Raw genomic sequence first — 23,502 nt, forward strand, 5'->3', positions numbered from 1 at the left:
ACAATTTCATCCCCTCCATTCTCTTCTCGAGATTATGGGCGCACGCACACATGTGCCCGCCATGAGTTTCAAGTTACTACCAGGTCCAGGACTTGAACCATGGTCGGCCATGTGGGAGTCCAATGCTTTAACCATTATGCCACCTCCTGGTCCCCCAAAAAAGTTTCCCCTAAAAGGTCCAGACATGAGGATTAAATACACTAATTTATTTTTAACATGTGCCACTAAGCAGCTCTTTCTGACATCTATTAACCTTTCTATATTTAACAGATCCAAGTTTCAAATAATTACTGTTATGTCTTAGAATACCTTCCAAGTCATCTCACACTTACCTGAAATTTTTACAATATCGTATGCATCAAAGAAAGAAACCAACCAACCCTACAGAGGGTATGCAAATGGTAAATCTTTCCTTGTACCATACAGACTTCTATCAAAGATAGAACAAAACACACATTATGGGATGACATAGTAAGAGGCTCTCAACTTTGAGAGCATTATAAATGCAGATTACTGGCCAGCGTTCAGAGACACTGATCCCATATTCTGTGTAGAACCTAGGACTGTACCCTAGGTTATTCTGAAGCAAGCACCTTAAAACATCAGACCTGAGACTATATGCTCACTATAGAAAGAAAATCTGGAGTTTAAGAAGGAATTATGAACACATACTTTAAAAAAAGTGCCACACCTTCAACACCACACCATTTAACCTTCAGTTAACTTTATACTGTAGGCACTAATAGCACTATCCTTAAGATGAAGAAACTAAAGTTTTAAAAGATGTTAAGAAATATTTGCCCCCTCTGCTATACATTCCCTATAAAACTGAGCCTCCACTGTATCATATATTACCTGAAATTTCTACAAGTTCTATGCAATTTACAGTCTAGGGACCAGCAAGTGACATGGTGGTTAAGGCGCTGACTACTGTTCAGAGTCCTGGACCTGGTAGCTTATTTTCTCACGTGCCCTGCCCCCATTCCCATTCCTCTCTGATGAGTGCACATTAAGGGGAAAAAAAGATAAATAAAATTAAATAATTCTTAAAAAAATTATATTCTGTATTTAATATCTTTCTTGGCTTTCCTATGTTCTCACTGTCCTTCCAACTTATTTTGTTCTATGAAAAATTGATAGAGTTAACAGTTATAAAATTTGAAATTCAATAATTTTATAAATATTCCCCTATAATTTCTTGAAACGTAATTTCCTTATCACACTTACCTTCCCAGCTCCAACACAATCTATAGTTTCACTGTATCGTATAAATTATAACCTTCTGTAATATCACCAAAATACTTTTAAATTTTAACAAAATTAAAACTCCAAGGTACTTAAAAGGAAGAGAAAACTAATTCTGAGGGGAATTAGCAGTTTAAATGATAGCAATCAAGCAGAATATCTTTTAAAGTAAGAAATACAAAACTGTCTAACTCACCTGTAACATACCAACAATCTCTACCTTATTGAAAAAGATAAAGGAGTGAAGTGTTGACAACATGTTTTCTTCAAAGACTGAAGGGGTAGGTAGAACCATATCCTGTATGTATTGAACTCTGTATGTCTGGTGTATTTTTTGTTTCAGCTCAGGATCTGATATGGGAATCACTTCTTTAAACTTGGCTGTTTTTGTTAGAAATTCTCTGTGTTTTCGTGGTTGTGATAAAGCAGGATCATACTCTAAACATCCAATGACGTCCATTATACATTCCTCAGAGAACATAACTTCAAAAAGAGCAGTTCGATTCAGGAGGAAGATGCCTTTGATAATTTCATACAAGTGATGCAGTCCTTCAATATTTTCCAAATCTTCACACACGTGAAAAAGCTCTAAGAGCTTTTTAATATAACCCTCATTTTCCAGTGCTAGTGCAAGTTTTTCACGACGAAGGGGGGAAGGTAAAGATGATGCCACAAGTTCTGCAATTTCTTCCAGGCGACTTAATTCACAAGATGGCAACTCTAAACCTGGTGATGACATATCATCAAAACGCTCCTCTTCAGATTCATCCACGAGGTCCTGAGTGATGTCCACTGAAGGGTCTTTTCCTTGAACCTATGATAAAGAACTTCTGATAGATGACAAAATATAAACCAGTAAACCTAAATGATGTTCTTAGATGAATATGAGATGCTAATAGAAAAAAAAAATTTCCAGTTTCAGACTTTTTCAAATTTGACACAACTGCCTACTTTTCAAAGTTACATTTCTCCAAATAACACACAGACTTTCAAATTTAAGGAAGGCAGCCCAAAATCCAGAGATAAATGAGCTTCCTCATAAAGAATAAAACTTATTGGCAAGACTAACTTTCTAAGACAGGTTAAACTGAGATTCTAGACTGATGAAAGAGTTCCATGGAGACCTACAAAATAGAACAAAAAAGCCTGAAGCTAAAATATCCACTTATATGTCATTAGACAGCCCCTCTTTTTCAATAGACCAGGCCAAGCCAAAGACTGTGCCACAGGAGAATTACCACCAAACTCTTCAATACTGAGGCTGATGTAAAATTCAATACAAAATAATATGGTCATCATAGAACATATCTATGTTAATTAACTATAAGCAAGGAAAATATTTTAATGTTAATTGAGTCTGGAAACCAAGGACCAAAGAGCACAAGCTGTTTTTAGAACAAAGTGGGTCACTGTTCTGCTATAAATGCCTGACAATAGCCCAAAATACGACCAAGAAAAACTGGGTAAGATACAAGTGTACCCACACAAAAATGTAGCCACATACAAAGCAAGCACCACCTATATAGGTTATAAAGCTACTCTCAAGAGTAACTTTTGAAAAGTAACCAAACTAGGAAAACTTTTCATTCTTACTCACAAACCTTGTAGCCTCCCAAGATCTCCTAGAAGCCCTAAAAATGACTACATTTCACCTTATGACACTGGATAGGGCTTTAAAAAGAGGTAACTTGAAGTCTTCATGATTAAATACATCTAAGGTAAAAACATATTTTCGCAAAAGGTCAAGAATAGATTTTGAAATGAATCATATTTTTCTATTTTTGCCCCAGAATTTGGGACACTGGCCATGAAAGCAACTCATCAGAGCAAAGTAGAATGCTAAATGGATGGGAAAATTAGGCCGTACTATGAAAGAGCTAAGAAACTTCAATTGCTTAGCATGCTCAAGAGATATGATATATATTAGAAGGAAAAATGGTCTGAAATATTTGTCTTGAAATATGCTGCAAAGTCACAGGGAAGTGACCTCAACCCATGGGAAAGCACCTCCCAAAGGAGCCAAGCACACATATAGCTTCTACCTGGCATGGTCTCAAGTAAGCTCTGGGTGTGTAAATTAAGTTCTCATAACAGCTTTAGGTTCCTAATATCCAAGTAATGGCTTTACTCATAGAAAAATGGTAGATTTTGATTAATATACCAAATTAAAAGGAACGAGAGTCCTTATAATAGAAGCCATCTTTTTTTTTCTTTTCTTTTTCTTTTGGAGAGGCTTTTGCTATAGGGTGTGTGCACTCGCCAGACAGACAGAGACAGACAGAGAGATAGAAAGTGAGAAATCACCCTCCATAGGGGATGGCCACGCCGCAATCCCTTCTCCTCCATTCTCCTCTTGGGATCTTGGGCATGCACGCATATACGCCCGGCGTGACTTTAAGCCACCGGGTCCAAGACTCGAACCGCGGTCGACTACGTGGGAGTCCAGCGACATAGCCATTACACTAACTGCTGGTCCCTTAGAAGCTATCTTTAAAAAAAAAAAAAAGAAGCTATTTATTTATTTATTTTCCATAGGAGGAGAGACAGAGAGAAGAAAAGTGAGAAATCACCTCCCCTAGGGGACATGGCCATGCTGCAATCCCTTTTCCTCCATACTCCTCTGGGAATTTTAGGTATGTGCACATGTGTGCACACGCAAAAATGCACTTACTTCTGTGGAACAAGCCAGGATTCAGAAAACGACTGGGAAGTATAGACACAATCTGTTAAGAGTAAATGAGAAATGATGCCTTGAATGTAAAACTACATAAAAGTTGGAGGGCAAGGCCAGAAGAGAACAACATAAAATAGCCAGTGATTTCTAGAAACATTACTATAGAGAAAGTATGAAGTATTACTACCTATGTCCCAAATGAAGACAATTGAGAAGTTTTTGGCATTAAAGACAAAGGAAAGAAATAATGAAAACCATATAATATTAAAAAAGAGTCAGGCATGACAGTTACAGATTGAGTCCAGGTTAAATAAAGGGCTAACAAAAGACTGTATCCAGTGCAGAACTGTTCAACTCAAGAAGGTAAAGAGCAAGATTTGTCTGAATACTAGATGCTTTTAGTATAGCGTGAACTCCTTGATCTTGTCTTTCTGTGGGGCAACTCCACAAGATAAAATTGAGAGGATGCCTTTTTGTACTCTATTTTGCCAAATATATAAAATGAAAACAAGTAAGCTATAAAAACTGCTGGACGAGAAGCACATGAAAAGCAAAAAGGCTTTCTCCTAGCTATTTTAGAAGAAAGGAACAGCTCAACAGGAAGGTTAATTTTTTTCTTTTTTTTGGAGAGGTTTTTGCTATAGGGTGCACCAGAAAGAGACAGAGAGACAGAAAGCGAGAAATCACCCCCCAGGTCCCGGGGTGGTGGTGGTGGTGGTGGTGATGGCCACACTGCAATCCCTTCTCCTCTATTCTCCTCTTAGGATCTTGGGCACACACGCACATGCGCCTGGCATGAGTGTAAGCCACCGGGTCCAGGACTCGAACTGTGGCCGACTATGTGGGAGTCCAGTGACATAGCCATTACACTAACTGCTGGTCCCAGGAAGGTTAATTTACGAAAAACACAGCTGAACAGAATATATGGCAAAAATAAATTTTACAGGTTAAGGGAAAACTGAGTCTCAAGGACACTGTAGCTTCTATTAAAACTGTGGCTTTCAAACATTGTGGTACATCAGAATCACCAAAAGCAAGGGTTGAAAAACTACAGACAAATTTGGCTTGCACCTGTTTTTGTACATAAAAGCTTTACTAGAAGACAGGCAGGTCATTCACTTGTAAGAGCTATGTATGGCTAATTTGGAACTAGAACAGTAGAGTTAAACAGCTGTGAGAATGCATGACCCGCAAAGCCTAAAATATTTACTATCTTGCCCTTTGCAGAGGAAGTCTGATCTTTTTATTTTGAGAGTTTTTTTTGCTATAGGGCACATGTGCTTGCCAGACAGACAGAAAGTGAGAAATCACCCCCCAGGGGGAATGGCCATGCCCCAATCCCTTCTCCTCCATTCTCCTCTAGGGATCTTGGGCAGGCACGCATATGCGGCCGGTGTGAGTTTAAGCCACCAAGTCCGGGACTCAAACCGCGGTTGACTATGTGGGAGTCCAGCGACATAACCATTACGCTAACTTCTGGTCCCTGAGGAAGTCTGATCTTGAAGTCTGGTTGAAACATTAATTACTGGATCCTATTCACAATTTCTTTTTTTTTTTTTTGGAGAGGTTTTCGCTATAGGGCGTTTGTGCTCGCCAGACATACAGAAAGAGACAGAGAGACAGAAAGCAAGAAATCACCCCCCAGAGGGGATGGTCATGCCGCAATCTCTTCTCTTCCATTCTTCTCTCGGGATCCTGGGCACGCACGCACATGCACCCGGCTTGAGTTTTAAGCCACCTGGGACGCGAACCATGGTCGACTATGTGGGAGTCCAGTGGCATAGCCATTACGCTAACTGCTGGTTCTCCCTATTCACAATTTCTGACCTAATAAGTCAGAGGTGGGAGGGTCTTAGAATTCACATTTCTGTCAATTCCTAGGTCATACTCATGCTTATTTGAGGACACTTTGAGAACCAATGAATTAAGGAATCTGCCAAAGATTATTATTCTCTAGTTAAAATAAATGTGGATGGAAATGGAGAAATCTTTCCCACAAAGCAAAGGACTAAATAATTCCATAACAAGAACCAGTGGCTTTTATCACTAGAGGACATAAAATATGCACGTTCACAAAAGACTGGGAAGATTATGCCACTAGAATGAGCTAGGAGAGTCACTAGGGAAACTCCAGAATCAATTAAGAACATTCAGACTTGGAGTCAAGGCGAAGGTGACTATAGTTAAAAGCCACATCAACGCCAGTGCAATGGTTGATTTTGAGAGTTGCAAGAAGTTACCACAGAGTGGTGTGATCAGATCTGCATTTTAAAAAGATTACTCTGTAACAATGTGGGTTTGGGATGACCATACATGATGAAATCAATAAGCCAGGCAAGAAATTACGGCAGCTTAGAAAACTCTGATGGGATGAAAATGAAGATAAATAAATAGATCTAAAATTTATTATTAAAGGACTGAATGAATATAGTGGATGAGAGAATAAACATCACCCACTAGTTCTTGGTATCAGCAACAGGATGGCATTTACTGATGAGGGAGAGAGTGAATACATCTAAGGTTAGCAGATTTTGTTCACAGTTTTGAACTACAGTATTAAGTTTGAGATGGTAATGAACACTCAAAGGCAGCTAGATATTAAACTGGAGTTCAGTAAAAGCCTAGGTTAGAATCTGGTGTCTATACTTTACATCTTCCTTTGAATCAAGGCTTTCATAGACAGCAATGAAAACATGTCAAAACACCAAATACTTAAAAGAGAACATACTGATTTTCTATTTTTAGTATTACCTGACATATTTTCTCCCAAATTTCATCACACCCGGCTTTTTCTTGAAAGCTAAGGGCCAAGTCATAATTTTCTGCTTCAGACCACACAATCAGAGTATCCTTTGGAGAAAAAAAAGGAGTATAAGTGACTAACATAGAAGACAACAAACTACTGGGTTCCTGGAAAAGTCATGATGCATTTTTACATAGAAAAATATTTCATGGGAGTCAGCAGATGGCATAGTGGTTGGGGCACTAGACTCCCACATGGTTCAAGGCCTGGACTTGGCAGCTCACATCTCACTTTCTCTCTCTCTCTGGTAAGAGGACCCTATGACAAAATCTAAAATAAATAAATAAACTAATAAATACATCTGAAAAAAGGGAAAGAAAAATACTTCATGACTTTCCCACCAACCCAGTATTTCAAAGTATCAGGCAAATAAATCAAAGCAACAAGAATTAAGAACAGTACTCAATTTTGCTTTTTGCAACACTGATTTTTGGTAACTTCTAATGCCTTTTTGCACTCCACTTTGCTGAATCTATAAAATAAAAATGTTTTCCTTAAAAACAAGTATATAAAAAGCACCACAAAATTAGTACCTAATTTTCATACTAAAAATTATAAACTAAGCATTATACTAATCATCTTTGCACAATAAGTTACATTTGTGCTGTTAGATGTCCAAAGAAGTCTGAGCATGCAACAATCTTTTTTTTTTTTTTTTAAATTTGCCAAAGGGAAAGTGTGCTGGGGGGGGGGAGAGGAGAAAGAGGACAGGAGATAGAGAGGAGGAAGAGGGAGAAAGTGAGAAGGCAAGCCGCTAGGTCCAAGATTTGAACCATGGTCAGTCACGTGGGAGTCTGGGTGCCCTTCACCACCACACCACCTGCTACTTGCCAGCCCATTTAATCATTCTATTCTGTCAGGATATGAGCACAAATAACCCACATTATTTCTTCCTTTCTCTCTCTCTCTCATTTTTCTTTAAAGGTTTTTGCCTTAGGGCATATATGCTTGTAGGAAAGAGAGAGAGAGAGAGACAGTGAGAGTTAAAGTAAAAAATCACCCCCAGGAGGGAAGACCATACCACAATCCCATCTCCTCCATTATCCTCCCAGAGATCTAGGGGTACACGCGCACATGTGCCTGGCATGATTTTCAAGTCACTGGGATAGGGACTCAAACTGCACTTGGTCATGTGGGAGTCTAGTGATGTAACGGCTATGCCATCTGCTGGCCCCTTGAATAAAATCATTCTAAAAAAAACAAACAAAACAAAACTTCATTCTTTATTTGCTAAAGAGCACATGTGTTTGCCAAACATAGAAAAACAAAGAAAGGGAAAATGAGAAGCCTCCCAACCCCGCCAGGGGATGGCTATACCACAGCTCCATCTCATCCATTCTCCCCTTAGGATTTTGTGCACACATGCATTCACGCCCAGTGCTTTTTTTTTTTTTGAGAGGTTTTTGCTATAGGGCGCGTGCGCTCACCAAACAGACAGAGAGAGACATAGAGACGGAAAGCGAGAAGTCACCCCCCAGGGGGGATGGTCACGCCGCAATCCCTTCTCCTCCATTCTCCTCTTGGGATTTTGGGCACGCACGCACACGTGCCTGGCATGAGTTTTAAGCCATCAGGTCCGGGACTCAAACCGTGGTCGACTACGTGAGAGTCCAGCGACATAGCCATTATGCTAACTGCTGGTCCCACACGCCCAGTGCTTTAAAAACAAATTTATTTATTTATTTTATTTTTAATTTGACCAGAGAAGGACAGAGTGAGAGACAGAGAAAGTGAGAAAGCAAGCTGCCAGGTCCAGGATTTGAACCATGTCAACCATGTAGGCGTCCAGCGAGGACTCCTAGAAGGAGAATGGAGAAGGGACTGCAGCATAGTCATTCCCCCGGGAAGTGACTTCTCACTGTCTGTCTCTCCAGCAAGTGCACATGCTCTATAGCAAAAATCACTGAGAAAAAAAAAAAATTATAAAAGCTGTACTAAGGAGGAAAGATGACTAATTATCTTCAATGTACCATAAAGAATCCATGATTCTATTAATATTTACTGTAGCGGTTTCTAATCCTTTTCACCAGCAAGAACATTTGTAATTGTTTACACATGTATCCCTGTGTTTGTCCTTTTTTGTTTGCTAGAGGGTGCAGGCACTCCCAGACAGTTGGGGGTAGAGGAAGAAAACACCATGCCATGAGCAACGATCACTTCAAAATCCCTTCTCCTTCATCTCTCCCTCCTTTTGGAATTTTGGGCAGGTATGCACATGTACCTGGTATGTTTCCCAAGCCGCTGGGTCTGGGGCTAGAACCTTGCAGTTGGTCATGTGAGATCCAGCTGCCACCAGCTGGTCCATATCCCATTTTTAGGAATTTTTTCTTTGCTAAACTGGGTGTTAACTCTTTTCAGTCATTTATATAACTATCAGTATGGAGACCAGTAGTCTCTCACTAAACTGAAGTGATATTAGCCAAAAAATAAATGATAATTGGATAGACTATGCAGCATTACTAATAGGAAAAACTGACTTCTATTCAGAACTAAAAAAAGCTCCAAGTCCCTATTTTACTATCTTCAAGGACTTCCTGAGATCATAATTAGAGAAGTAATATGATCCACAGTGACCGAGTAGCTATCTCAAGCTCAAGATAATTTACATTAACATTCTAAGATCGACAAGCAGTCAGGTTTGATTTTTTAGTAGACCTCGTAATTCACCCAAAGCTGAATAACTGATTGGAAAATCTGGATTTAATCTGTAATTCTGTCAGTTACACCAGTTCGCAAGAATATTTATTCATCAAATATTTACTAAGCACTTACAAAACAAAAATACTAAGAGATTTAAGGGGCAAAGAGGCCAAGATATGAATTCTATACCAGCATCTACTGGGTGAGTTGATGCTGAGTTAGGTTATGTAACTTCCCTGTGCCTCAGTGTTGCCTTCATCACAATAGGAATAATACATATTGTTAGAAAACATTGGGGGAAAATAGTAATTTGGGGGTGAACAGAGGAAGAAGTGGGACAGACATATCTTGCCCAAATTAGATGGCCCCTAAAGTTCTGATATTTAGGGGCCAGCAGGTGGCTTGGTGGTTAAGGTACTGGACTCTTACTTGGTTGACTGAGATTTGAGTTCCAGACCCAGAAGCTTAAAACTCACATTGGGTTCGTGTGTGTGTGTGTGTGTGTGTGTGTGTGTGTATGTGTACTCCAAATCCTAGGAGATTAATGGAGAAGGGATTGTGGCATGGCCATCCCCCACAGGGGATGATTTCTCACTTTCTCTCTCACTGTGTCTCTCTGGTAAACACATATACCCTATGGCAAAAACCTAAAAAAAATTTTTTAAAAATTCTGACATTTATCCCTATCAGTTTGAAAAGTGCCATTCCACCAAGCCTAAAGCTACTAGGTTATTGGGAAAGTCACGATGCAGTTTTGCACAGAAAAATATATCATGACTTTTATGACAACCCAACAGTATACTAGTAATGAGACAGACTTAATACAACTGGAAGCAACTGCTCTGAGATAATGTACATTCAGAATTACTTGGAGGCTGATGCATAACTTTATTTATGGTGCAACTAGACATATCCACTCAATTACCCATTTGAGAAATTTAGCAAGTTTGAAAAATTTTTAAATCATTCTTCTGGGGGCTAGCAGATGGCATAGTGGTTATGTCAGTGGACTTCCACATGGCCCACCCGGGTTTAAGTCCTGGACCCAGTGGTTTGAAATTCAGGACAGGTGCACGTGCAAGTGTGTGTGACCCTGAAGATTCCAGGAGGAGAAGGAAGAGGGGATTGCTGCACGGCCATCCCCCCAGAGGAAGAGGTCATCTCTCACTTTCTTTCTGTTTCCAATGAGCACATGTGCCCTAAGGCAAAAACCTCTTTAAAAAAAATTACTTTTGGGGGCCAGCAGGTAGAGTGCTGGTTGAGGGCACTGGACTCTCCCACACTGCCGTTTAAGTGCTGGACCTGGCAGCTTGCTTTCTCACTTTCCCTCCCTCTCTCCCTCTGTCCTCTCCTCTCTGGTTAAATTAAAAATAAAGTTAAATAATTCTTAAAAAAAACCCTACTCTTCTGTTTTTTCTCTCTTCCTTGAAGAGGCTGATTTTCACCAAACCATTCTGCTTGTTTATCAGCCAACGACCTATATGCTGAGACATATAAATTTGCTCATTCTCAAGGTAGGATATTTCCTTTCTCTTAGGATATGCTTTTTTTCCTATTCAGGTGACTAAAAGCTCAAGACATGAATTTAGGAGGCGGCAAGTGGTGTGGTGCTTAGGGTGCTACAGTCCCACACAGCCAACTACAGTTTGAGTCCCAGATCAGATGGCCTGAAACTCATACCAGGTGTGCATGTGTGGGTAGCCCAAAGACCCAGGAGGAGAATGGAGAGGGGACTGTGGTGTGGCCATCCCCGCTAGGGGGTGGCTTCTCACTTTCCTTCTCATTGTCTCTCCCAGTTCCTCCAGTAAGTGCAAGTGCTTTATGGCAAAAACCTTAAAAAAAAAAAAAAAAAAAAAACCACCCACACAAATTTATTGTACTTCAAGTATGGAACATCAAACCAAATGTTATAGTCTCTGGATACTTCCACTGAACTAAAATGAATAAATTTATTAAGAAAATGTTTATATTGTCCTAATATTTGCTGAGACAAATAAATTACCACTACAAAAAGGAGTTAATACAAGCTTTCCTATCTGTGTAATATCAAGGCAAGGCATAACCTTTAGGTATCATGTAATAGGCGAAATATCAAAAAAACCAATACTAATTTCCTTCTAGTAGTATTTTAATAGTCAATGACAAAGAAGAGCACTTTATGAACATGTAGGTAATATTCTTTCTCCTAAATTATTTTCTGTCTATACCCTCAAGACCATGAAGGGAACGATAATGATTTCACTGGCATTGTAGAGTACTTGGTTTATCTTCTGTAAATGTACTGAACAAATACTATTCGATGATACTGCTAGTTGATACTACATAAAAGATTTACTATCAATATTTCTTTGTGCACTGGAAGGGTGTAAGAGACATGTACTCAAATTTTAAGTTACCTTCAAAAACAGGTTATGAAAAAGATGGGAAGACATTAATGTCCTTTTGCACTAGTATCTACAACTGCAAAAGGGCGAATTTCTACCGCTTATCAATAGTTGTGTCTGCATCTGATTATCACGTTAATATTCTTATTCTTTTTGATTCAAAAAAAGGAAACATGGCCAGCTGCATACTTTAAGTCCTGGACTCAGTGGCTTGAAAACCATGCCATCCACATGTGAATGTGCGCCCAAAATCCAGAGCAGATATTGGAGAAGGGATTGTGGTATGGCCATTCCCCTTTGGGGATGATTTCTCACTCCTTAGTGCCCCTATCAATCTCTGGCAAGTGTGTGTGGCCTATACAAAAATGAAATAAAATAAAAACCAAAACTGTTACTGTAATTTTAACTTAAAGAGAATTAAGGCTTAGTTGCTAGAATATCTGGAACATGAACTTGGCTTAACTTAAGGCAAGTTTTCTTTTTAATTTAAAATTATTACTTTAAAAGCTATAGAGACTGGCAAAAAATCCTATTTTAGAATTAGACTCACAAAATGTTATAATCTGTTCTGAATTTATCATGTAAGGAAGGAATCAGACGGTAATTTTCCTCTAATCACAAAATTGAGAGAACTGGATAGGCTATCATTTCAATGTGTCCCCCTTTCCCCAATTTATGTGTTCAGATTTGGCTGTGACAGGGTGAAAATGTAATTCAACTGCGGTATTGAAAGGTGGGGTTTTTGGGTGGAGATTAGGATTAAAGTCATCAGGACAGGACTCACTCCTATGACTGACTCCTACTGAGTTTTTATATAGAGTGAATAAGACCATTAACAGAGACACACACAAACACAGGCCACCCTATTCTCAACCATATTCTTTTATTTTGTTGTGGGGTGGGGATTTGGCTACAGGGTGCATGTGTTTGCCAGAAAAGACAGAGACAGAGAGACAGAAAGTGAGAAATCATCCCCTGGAGGGATGGCCACGTTGCAATCCCTTCTCTTCCATTCTCCTCTTGGGATCTTGGGCATGCACGTACATGCACCCAGCATGAGTTTACAGGACGAGAACTATTGTCAACTACATGGGAGTACAGCGACATGGCCATTACGTCATCTACTGGTCCCGTCTCTACCATATTCTGATGTAACCAGAACACCACCCATTGCCAGATGTGGCCTATGGCCCTCCAAACCAAGAGTCAAATAAACTGCTATTTTTATGAACTACCCAGACTCATATTTTCTGTTATTATCAACAGAGAGGACTAGAACCGTATGTGAGATAAAACATATCTTCAATTTTTTACCTGTTGTTTCTGGTATGCAGTGTTAGGATTTATTTTGGACTCTAAAAGTAGAGAACCTAGGAAACAGAAAAAGACATTCCATTATGATACTGCAAAACAGCAAAATTACATTCCCTTACATATACACACATTATTCATTTTTTTGGGAATATCTGCTGCACATACAAGTTCAGTTAATTTTTTCTTTTTTTTATTTAATTTGACTTGTTATTCCCCCCCCCTCAATTTGACTAAATAGAAAGAGAGAAAAAGGAAAGTGAGAAAGCTGCCAGGTCCAGACTCAAACCAGTCAGCCATGTGGGAGTCCAGTACCTCAACCACCATGTCACCTGCCAGTCCCAGGAAAGATTATTTTTGAAATGACATTAAGTTTAAACATAATAACTTATGCTTACTTTACAGATAATTACTTTAACTTTTTTTCTTTTCATTCTATTGCCAGAGGGCACATGAACTAGCCAGAGAAACAATTTACAGAGAATTCTCCCATTGAGGTGTGCATGCAACAATCCCTTTCCTCGATTTCTCCAGCACATCTGCATTTTGGCCTGCACCTACTCACGTCCAGCATGTTTTAAGTGGCTCTGGGTTGGCATGTGAACTGCAGTTGTCCTTGTGTGTTCTAGCTTTCCCCACACACAAACTTAAGCACTGTGGTACAGGGCCAGACCACTGGTTATTTTTACAAGAAAGACGTGATAATCAAAAGAATGCAGAGAGGATAGTAATAGAAACCTAATAATTTGTGGGCATAACAGGTAGTAAATTAGTACAGAATAAGGACAGATCACATGGATTTAAATTTTTGATATAGTATACAACTCAAAGGAGTATTTCAAAATATGCAAATAAGGATTTCAATGAAATCTGATCTATGCCTCAAGACTAAGATAAAATGAAAACTCATTTTAGGTCTGAAAACACCAAGCATACACAACTCCTCTAAAATAAATATATAAATTACACTTCACTTTCCAAAAGTCTCATTTCTATTTCTTAATACAGAAACTGCCACATTTCTCAATCTTTAATCAATTTATTCCTCATAGTAAGCTAATTTACACATTTCTGTTTTCCCTGGCAGTAACCTAAGACTCACTCTATATTTAGAAAATAACTACTGCTTTGTGAGAAAGAGTACATCTTAAATTTTATTTTTTAAAGTTTTGTTGTCATAGAGCGTGTGCTCTTACCAGAGACAGAGATAGGGAATGTCAGAAATCACCCCCTTGGGGGATGACCACGCAGCAATCCCTTCTCCATTCTTTTCTCAGGATTGTGGGTACACAAACACATGCGCCTGGCATGATTTTCAAGCCTCTAGGTCTAGGACTTGAACTGCAGTCGGCTTGTGGGAGTCCAGCATCATAATTACTATGCCACCTGCTATTCTCATGAGAAAGAACAATATATTTTTCTCTTAGATTTTTATCACAGGGCATATGTGCTTGCAGGAGACAGAGAGAAAATGAGAAATCAACCCCCAGAGGGGATGGTTACACTACAATCCCCTCTCCTCTATTCTCCTCTCAGGATTTTGGGCATGCACGCATACATGCCAAGTGTGATTTTCAAGCCACCAGGTCTGTGACTCAAACAGTGGTTGACCATGTGAGATTCCAACACCTTAACCACCATGTCACCTACTGGTCCCCAAAAGAGCAAATTATATTCCCCTCCACCCCCCATTAACCAATTCCAGTTCTACTGGGTCGTCAAAAAAGTCATGACACATCTTTGCATAGAAAAACAGAAAAAATATGTTCCCAGTGACTGGATAATTCTAGTTTTAGTTTATACTCAGATCCACTACCTAAAGACAAGTTCTAGTCTAAAATACTTGAGAAGTAGTTTTCTCTATTCTCATACAGAAATTTCATTTTTTCCTCAAGTTATATCTAATAGTTACTTGACCTATTCCAAACACAGGTTGGGTACCCCTTATCTGAATTGCTTGGGACGGAAGTTTCGGGCATTTGAGGATTTGGGAGTATTCATATATACATAGCTTTAAGGTACCTTCATACAACACACATGTGTTTTATTACTACAGGATGTGTGCATTCCCCAAAGAGAGGCAGCTTCCCCAATGGGGTATGGTCATGCTGCAATCTTCTTTCCTCCATTCCTTGTGGAGAGTGGCCAATCTGAGCAAGCATGGTGACCTTTAGACATATGCAAAAACGCGGTTCCTGAAAAGTCATTTGCAGGGCAATGAATGCAATTAACATACGAATACACTAGCTGCCTGAAACTGCAGAGCAGGATCAGTCTAATGGACGTCATATGTGCTTAATCAGAATTTGCTCAAAAAGATGAGAAAAAACCTTAACATAGACCTACATGGCACCAGGTGTCTTTACATCTTCAGCCAATTAACATCTGAAAACAACTTGCTTTGCATTCCACTTCCCCTATTTTCTGCCCTTTAAAAGAATAAACCTCGGCCAGTTTGGGGTCCCACTATCTCTATGAGAGAAGTCGGGCCCACTCGATCCTGTTTTTCTATACTTGCATGTCTTTGTGTGTTTATTTTTATGTTTATTTCTAATCCACAGTCTCCCCCCACACTCAGAAAAATGCTTTCTGCCAGTTGAGTACAGTCAATTTTTCTATCCCACCAGGATTTACGGCATACATGTACACATACCTACAAGGGCTGAAATTCAAAACACACTTGGCCCTATGGGATCTGGCTGTCAATGTACAGGGTTAACTGCTGCCTTGCAGGGCTGGCCTTCTACAATATTTTTGTATCACAGCATTTTCACTGTGACCCGTCACATGAGGTCAGGTGTGAAAATGTCCATTTATGCTTTATCAAGTCAGCACTCAAAAAGTTTCAGATTTTAAAGCATTTCTGATTTTCAGATTGCTCAACCTTTAGCGGGTTGGTGTAGAAAAGCGTGTTCTTAACATTCCCACACTGGGACCAGCAGTTAGCGTAATGGCTATGTCGCTGGACTCCCACATAGTCAACCGTGGTTTGAGTCCCGGACCCGGTGGCTTGAATTTACACCAGGCGCGTGTGCTTGCGTACCCAAGATCCTGAGAGGAGAATGGAGAAGGGATTGCGGCATGGCCATCCCCCCTGGGGGGCAATTTCTCACTTTCTACCTCTCTGTCTCTCTCTGTCTGTCTGGAGAGTGCACGTACCCTATAGCAAAAACCTCCCCCCCCCCAAACAAAACAAAAACAACAGAAGAAATCCCCACATTTAGTTTGCTTTAATGTTAAGATTTGTTGATTTATAATGCTGCCCAATGTCAGTGATTTACTGACCATTCACTATTATGTGTTTAGAACAATGCTAAGTGATATTTAATACGGTAAAATAACAGCATTTCAAGTTGTGATGACTCAATTTGTACATACCCTGTGGATAACAGCTACCCACTTCATAGGAATCCTACCAATGCACTCAGCACAGACCTATTAAAACCAAACTTTTATCTTTTGAATATTTAAGGTAAGTAAATATTCCCCATAATCTTTTCTACCTAGTACTCTATACCACATTTCTTTAAGCTTCTTTCCTTTTTTAAACTACTTTTATCTTATGGAGATTCAGACAAGCTTTCTCACATTTTACAAGAAATATCATTTTAATCTTCCTTTTCTCAATTTTAGCCTATTTAATTCTCTTTATGTGCAATTACTGAGTTTTTATTTTGTTAAGTATTGAGACCTGTGCTAGTGGTACATTCATAACAAGAAAAAAGGCATGAGAATTCAGAGAATGAACTCAATGTCTAGAGTCCCTTAAAAGTACTAAAAGCTGGGCTAGACAGTGACCGAGCAGTGACACTCTTGTGATGCTGGAAATACATGGGAGTCTCCAGTTCGCACCCCAAGGTCTCCATGGCTATGCCACGCTGCAGGCAGATGGCTGTGATCCTGTTAGAGGTTGGTTTGCAGCATGAAGACCCTTTTAGGGGGTGCATGTCATCTTCTCTCCCCTAACAACCCAAAAGAAATAAATGACTAAGTAGACTTTGAGGAAAGAAAAGTACTAAAAGGTTTCTATCTATCTTTGTAAAGTACCTTTTCATTATTTAACTGCAGAACATTATTTAACTGCAAAGGGGGCCCACAGATTTAATAGATAAAATTAAATAATTTTTTAAAAAGTTAAACCATACAAAAGCACAACTTACCTGAAAGGAAAAAAATTGGACATTATTTGACAAATGATACACTGAGTATTATCAAAGCTATAACCTTTTGTTTGCACTGCAAACAGTACTGTCAAGTGAAAAAAAAAAAATCCCCGAATGAGGAAAATATTTAGAAATCACATATTCTATACAGGACTCATATCCATATAAAGAACTCTTAGAACTCAGTAAAAAGACAATACATTTTTCTTTTTTTGGGAGAGGTTTTCGCTATAGGGGTGCGTGTGCTCGCCAGAAAGAGAGACAGAAAGCGAGAAAACATCCCCCAGGGGAGATGGCCATGCTGCAATCCCTTCTCCTCCATTCTCCTCTTGGGATCTTGAGCACGCACGTGCACGCACGCACACGCACCCGTCGTGAGTTTAAGCTGCCGGGTCTGGGACTTGAACAACGGTTGACTACATGGGAGTCCAGCGACATAGTCATTACGCTAACTGCTGGTCCCAAAAGAAAATATATTTTTAAAGTGGGCAATGGACTTGCATTATTGTCATGAGAGAAATGCAAATCAAAACCACAAATGAGAGAACATTTCATACCCACTAGGACATCTACAATTGAGTACCTAAAAAGTGTTGACAATGATGTGGAGAAATTGCAACCCTCTTGCTTTCCTCATATATGAGGCTTCACTTTAGAAAACAGATTGGCATTTCTTTAAAAAGTTAAGCAGCACCACTCCTAGGTACATAACCAAAAGAAGTATCAACATATGCCTACACAAAAATGTGTACACATATGTTCATAGGATTATTGACAACAACAAAAAAGGGGGAAATAATCCAAATGTCTGCCTACTGATGGATAAATATGATGTACTCATACAATGAAATTCTATTCAGCTACACAAAGTAATTACATTTAGATATATGCTACAACATGGACGAACCTTTGAAAACATTATGCTAAGAAGCCAGTCAAAAAAAATCCCACTACCGGATGACTGCATTTATAAGAAATGTTCATGAAAGGTAAATTCAGAGGTAGAAAATAGATCAGTGGTTGTTTAGGGCAGGATGGAAGTGGTAGTGACTGCTACCACACAGACACCTGATTTCTCTTAAAGGGAATAAAATGTTCCAAAATTACACTGCAGTAATTGTTGCACAAACCTGTGAATACTACTACAAATAAAAACCTTTTTTTTGGTCATAGGTAAGTGTACTCCCTGGAGCGGAGAGAGACAGAGAATACAGAGAAAGGGAAAGTGAGAAATAATCTGGGGGTGGGAGAGAGGCAGTGGCTACACAATCCCTTCTCCTCTCAAGGGATTTTGGGCACTCACACACGTGCCCAGTGTGATTTCAAAGCTGCCAGATCCGGGACTTAAACTGCAGGTCAGCCATGTGGGAAGCCAGCAGTTTAACTACCATGTCATCTGCTGGCCCTGAACTGTGTGCTTAAAGTGGGTTACTTACATAGTATGTGAAAGTTTATTATTTTTGTAGAGGTTTTTTCCCTTAGGGTATATGTGCTCACCAGAGAGAGACAGTGAGAGGGAAAGTGAGACTCACCCCCCTACACAAGGGAAATGGCCAAACTGCAATCCCTTCTCCTCTCAGGATCTTAGACATTCATTCACACACACCCAGCATGAGTTTCAAGCCATCAGGTCTAAGACTCAAACCACAGTTTGCCATGTGGGAGTCCAGCAACGTAACCATTGTGCCATCTGCTAGCCCCACATGTGGAAAGTTGCTTAGACAGGTTAGTAAAATGTTTACACAATAGAATACCACATAACAGTGCTCACAAATGAACCAAATATAAGTGAATACAACAAAGATAAAAATCTTAGAAACATGAGTGAAAATCCTGATGAAAATATATACCACAGAGTTAGAAAAGTGGCAAAATTGGGCCAGTCAGGTGGTGCAGTGGTTCAGGTGGCTGAATCCCACAAAGTCAACTGTGTGGTTCGAGTCCTGGACCCAGTTGCTTGAAAAAAAAAAAAAAAATCACACTGGGCACATGTGTGTCCAAAATGGAGAAGGAACTGAAGCACGGTCACCCCTACTGGGGATGTTTTCTCACTTTCACTCTATGTCTGTCCCCAGTGAGCGCATGTGCCCTATAGCCAAACAAACAAACAAACAAACAAACAACCTTGGGTTAGACTAGCAGTTATCCTTGGGAGAAACCAAGCAGGTTTCTAGAGTACTGGTTACGGTCTGTTTCTTCATTCTTGTGTGCTGGTTATTTTGTGAAAATTCTTCCAGTTCAGTAATTATAAGTTGTTTATCTTTTGGATATACTACACTCCAACTGAAAAACTTGTATGTGTGTTTTGCTGTCAGAAGATACATGTGCTCACCAGAAACAGAGGGAGAAAGCACTCAAGAAGGCATGGTTGGGACCAGCAGTTAGCATAATGTCTATGTTGCTGGACTCCCATGTAGTCGACCAAGGTTTGAGTCCCAGAGCTGGTGGCTTAAACTCACGCCGGGCACGTGTGCATGTGTGCCCAGGATCCCAGAACCCCAAGAGGAGAATGGAGGAGAAGGGACTGCAGCGTGGCCATCCCCCTGGGGGGTGATTTCTTGCTTTCTGTCTCTCTGTCTTTCCAGAGAGCACATGCTCACTGTAGCAAAAACCTCTCAGAGGGAAAAAAAAAAAATGGGGGTGGGGGGCACGGTCACGCTGCAATCCCTTCTTCAGTTCTCCATCCTGTTAGGATTTGGGGCATGCATGCACATTATGTGTTTTTCAAGCTGCTGGGGCTGGGACACGAACCACGTCAGTCATGTAGGGTTCAACTCCCTTAACCACCAGGCCATGGAGCCAGCCCTCCACCTGCTCCCCTTCTTTTTATAGTTTAAAAGAAGAGGCCATGGGCCAGTCCATGCCATAAGCACCCTATATCAAATTTAAAAAAAGAAAGAAAAGAAAAAGGTCAACAACTCATGGCACAGGACCTGGAGTTATCACCTTGACTTACACTTTTTAAGGAACACACACCTGAACTTGACAGCTACTAAAGGGAACAACAACAACTGGTAGTGGTATAGCATTATCAGCTACTGCTATATTGGATAATGTTTTGTCTCTCCAAAGGTTCATGTTATGGAATTTGATTCCCAGTGTAATGCTTTGGGAGGTGGAAAATCTTTGAGGTGAAGCCTTGTGGGCAGTGAATGGGACATGAAGGCATCTCTCTTGTACATGGGGTTAGCACTGTCTCTCATGAGAAGGGGTTACTACCCACAGGAGTGGGTTGTTATGAAAGGAAGATGGTCCCCTCCCCCAGGTCCGTCTCTTTATCTACATGTGCCCACCGGTCATTTTGTGAAGCTGGCCAGACGTCAGCTCCCTGCCTCAATTTGCCAGTCATTGAGATTGTAAGTCAATTAAACCTCTATTCTTTATAAATTACCCAGTCTCAAGTACTTCTGTGAGCAACACAAAAGCAGGCCAAAAAGATTACCTAATTCTTATGACCAATTATTTTTCAAATACCAGTCTTTTTTGCATTTTAAAAATTATTTTTAAAAATTATTTCTGTACTGGGAACCAGCAGGTGGCATGGTGATTAAGGCGCTGGATACTCCCATATGGCAGACCACAGTTTGAGTCCTGGACCTGGTGGCTTGCTTTCTCACTTTCCCTCTCTCTCTCTTTCTCTGTATGTCTCTCTCTGGTCAAATGAAAATAAATGAATGAATAAATAAAATTTAAAAAAAATTATTTCTGTACTTAATTTTATTTTTTTTCTTTTTTTTTGGGAGAGGTTTTTTTTGCTATAGGGCGCGTGCACTCGCCAGACAGACAGAGACAGAGAGCGAGAAATCACCCCCTGGGGGGGATGGCTATGCCACAATCCCTTCTCCTCCATTCTCCTCTTGGGATCTTGGGCACGCATGCACACATGCCCAGTGTGAGTTTAAGCCGCTGGGTCCAGGACTCGAACCACAGTCGACTACGTGGGAGTCCAGCGACACAGCCATTATGCTAACTGCTGGTCCCTATTATTTATTTATTTTAAAAAATTTGACCAAAAAGACAGAGACAACAAGAGAGGGGGAAAGTGAGAAAGCAAACCGCCAGGACCAGGGCTTGAGTCAGCCATGCGGGAGTTCAGTACCTTAACCACCTGCTGACCCCACACATTTTCTTCAAAATACTCTCTGTAGTGTTATGTTGTCAAGATAATTTGAAAGGGGGGAAAAAAAAAACAATAACACACCATAAATTGAAAGTTTAAAGTGTTCCCTACCAAAGTCATGACTAAAACAAGAACATACTAAAAGTTTCTGGTGTTGGCATTTTTTTCCCCTTGGGTTATCAGGATGTCATAGGAAAGTATCATTCTTAAAACCTATTTCAGCCGTATCACCATGGCTTTGATTTATACCATTTTAGGAAGTCTAGCTCTGGTCCTCAATATTCCCTAAGATAAAACAGACTGTAGAGGCTGGCATGTGGGAAGTAGTGTTTCAGTTTGGGAGCTAGGTAAGATACTTACTCCTAAGTCCATCTATTAGCAGCTCCCTCCCCACCTCCTAGTTTTTATTGGGCTAAGTTGTGAATACTTCTCCAATCAACTGAAAAAGATCCATATGAGGGTAAATACAAATTAACGCAACACTCTCCCCAACAAGTTTATCTGTAACAGTTGCTATAGCTATAATTCTAGAAACAGTCAAGTCTAGCTCAGAAATATATGGGTACAGATAGAGCCATAGAGTTTAATTTTAGGTGAGAGGCACTACCAAAGAAGCAGAGACAGGGAGAAATGAGGAAGATCATCAGTATAAACCTTACTCCAAGTCTTTTGAGAAACATCTATCCTCACCAAAGAAACAGATACCCTTAACTCCCTAAAGGAATCTTGCACCTCTACCAGGACACCTTCTCCCATACATTTGAGAAAGATGCTCTTATAGAGACCAATAAAAGAGACAATCCTACACAAAGAACTCCACTATCAATTCTTGAGAAATGTTTCCTCACTTCCAAACTGAAAGATTGGGGACAAAATAGACAAAAACCAGAGAATGCTCAGTTAAGAAAAATGCATCAATACTTATAATTAAATGTCACATATACAATCTATTATTTCAGATCATCAGCAAATTTAACCATTCTAAGTAAAACAAAATAATACTCCTACACAGAACATGCTAGTCAGAGTCCATTCTAAAAGTTTTCTTTTGTTTTTATTTTTTTATTTTTTATTTTTTGAAAGGTTTTTGCTGTAGGGTATGTGTGCTCACCGGAGACAGAGACAGAGGCAGAGAGAGAGAGAGAGAGAGACAGACAGAAGGAAAGCGAGAAATCACCCCCCAGGGGGCATGGCCACTCCGCAATCCCCTCTCCTCCATTTTCCTCTCAGGATCCTGGGCACACATGCACACCCACCTAGCATGAGTTTTAAGTCACTGGGTCCGGGACTCAAACCATGGTTGACTACACAGGAGTCCAGCGACATAGCTATTATGCCAACTGCTGGTCCCATTCTAAAAGTTCTGATTAAGTTTAACAATTGATATTTGTACATGTACTTCCCTTAAAAAATTAATTTAAAAAAAGTTATTTCTCATTTACTTTGTACAAAGCCAAGAAAGCACTCCCCCATGGCATGTGGTCATGTATCAATCCTCTCTTCTCCATATCTTCCTCCTTTTGGAATTCTGAACATGCATGCACATATACCCGGCATATTGTTCAAGCTGCTGAGTCCAGGACTTGAACAGCTCAGGTGGCCACATGGAATCCAGCTCACTTAAACACCAGGCCGCAAGCTGTCCCACCTACCAAATTTTTAAACACGTAACTCCTCTGGTCAACAGTTCTTCTGGGGAATTAGCCTACACATTCACACAGATGCCAAGGTATATGAGTAGTTTTCATTATCAGTTTCTGTAACAGCAAGAAAACTACAGTCTCCATACCAGTTGTTTTCAAAGTGTGATCTCGTGATACCAACGGTTCTACGAAGTCAAAACTATCTTCATAATAATATTATTATAAGGAGTTCTTTGCTTTTAAAAAAATTTGGCAGTGTGTGTGCTCATGCAGGGGGTAGAGGGAGTAAGGGAGTGGGGGTGAAGGGAGAAAAGGAGGGGGAGGAAGAAAGGGAGGGAGAGGGAGGGAGAGGGAAGGAGAGAGGGGAGAGAGGGGAGAGAGGGAAGAGAGGGGAGAGAGGGGGAGAGAGAAAGCACCCTTATAGGGGATAGTCACACTGCAAACCCTTTTCTTCCATTTCAATCTCCTGGCAGGATTTCAGGCACGCATACACATGCACCCAGTGTGTTTTTCAAGTCA

At 40.1% G+C, this 23,502-nt stretch overlaps 1 protein-coding gene across 1 annotated transcript in view; it reads right to left on the reverse strand.

Moving 5' to 3' along the window:
- The window catches only part of LOC102478637 (serine/threonine-protein phosphatase 4 regulatory subunit 3A), a gene marked incomplete at its 3' end in the record, with an annotated part of 58,895 nt that overhangs the window by 21,561 nt on the left and 13,832 nt on the right, over window positions 1-23,502 (reverse strand). The window contains exons 2-4 of the mRNA XM_006155816.2: window positions 13,061-13,116; window positions 6,671-6,769; window positions 1,442-2,059 (exon numbers count right to left, since the gene is read on the reverse strand). Coding sequence (XP_006155878.2) covers window positions 1,442-2,059; window positions 6,671-6,769; window positions 13,061-13,116 — 773 coding nt within the window. The remainder of the gene's footprint in view (window positions 1-1,441; window positions 2,060-6,670; window positions 6,770-13,060; window positions 13,117-23,502) is intronic.

The sequence above is a fragment of the Tupaia chinensis genome, unplaced genomic scaffold (genome assembly GCF_000334495.1).
Source record: "Tupaia chinensis unplaced genomic scaffold, TupChi_1.0 Scaffold000469_1, whole genome shotgun sequence".
NCBI lineage: Eukaryota > Metazoa > Chordata > Mammalia > Scandentia > Tupaiidae > Tupaia > Tupaia belangeri.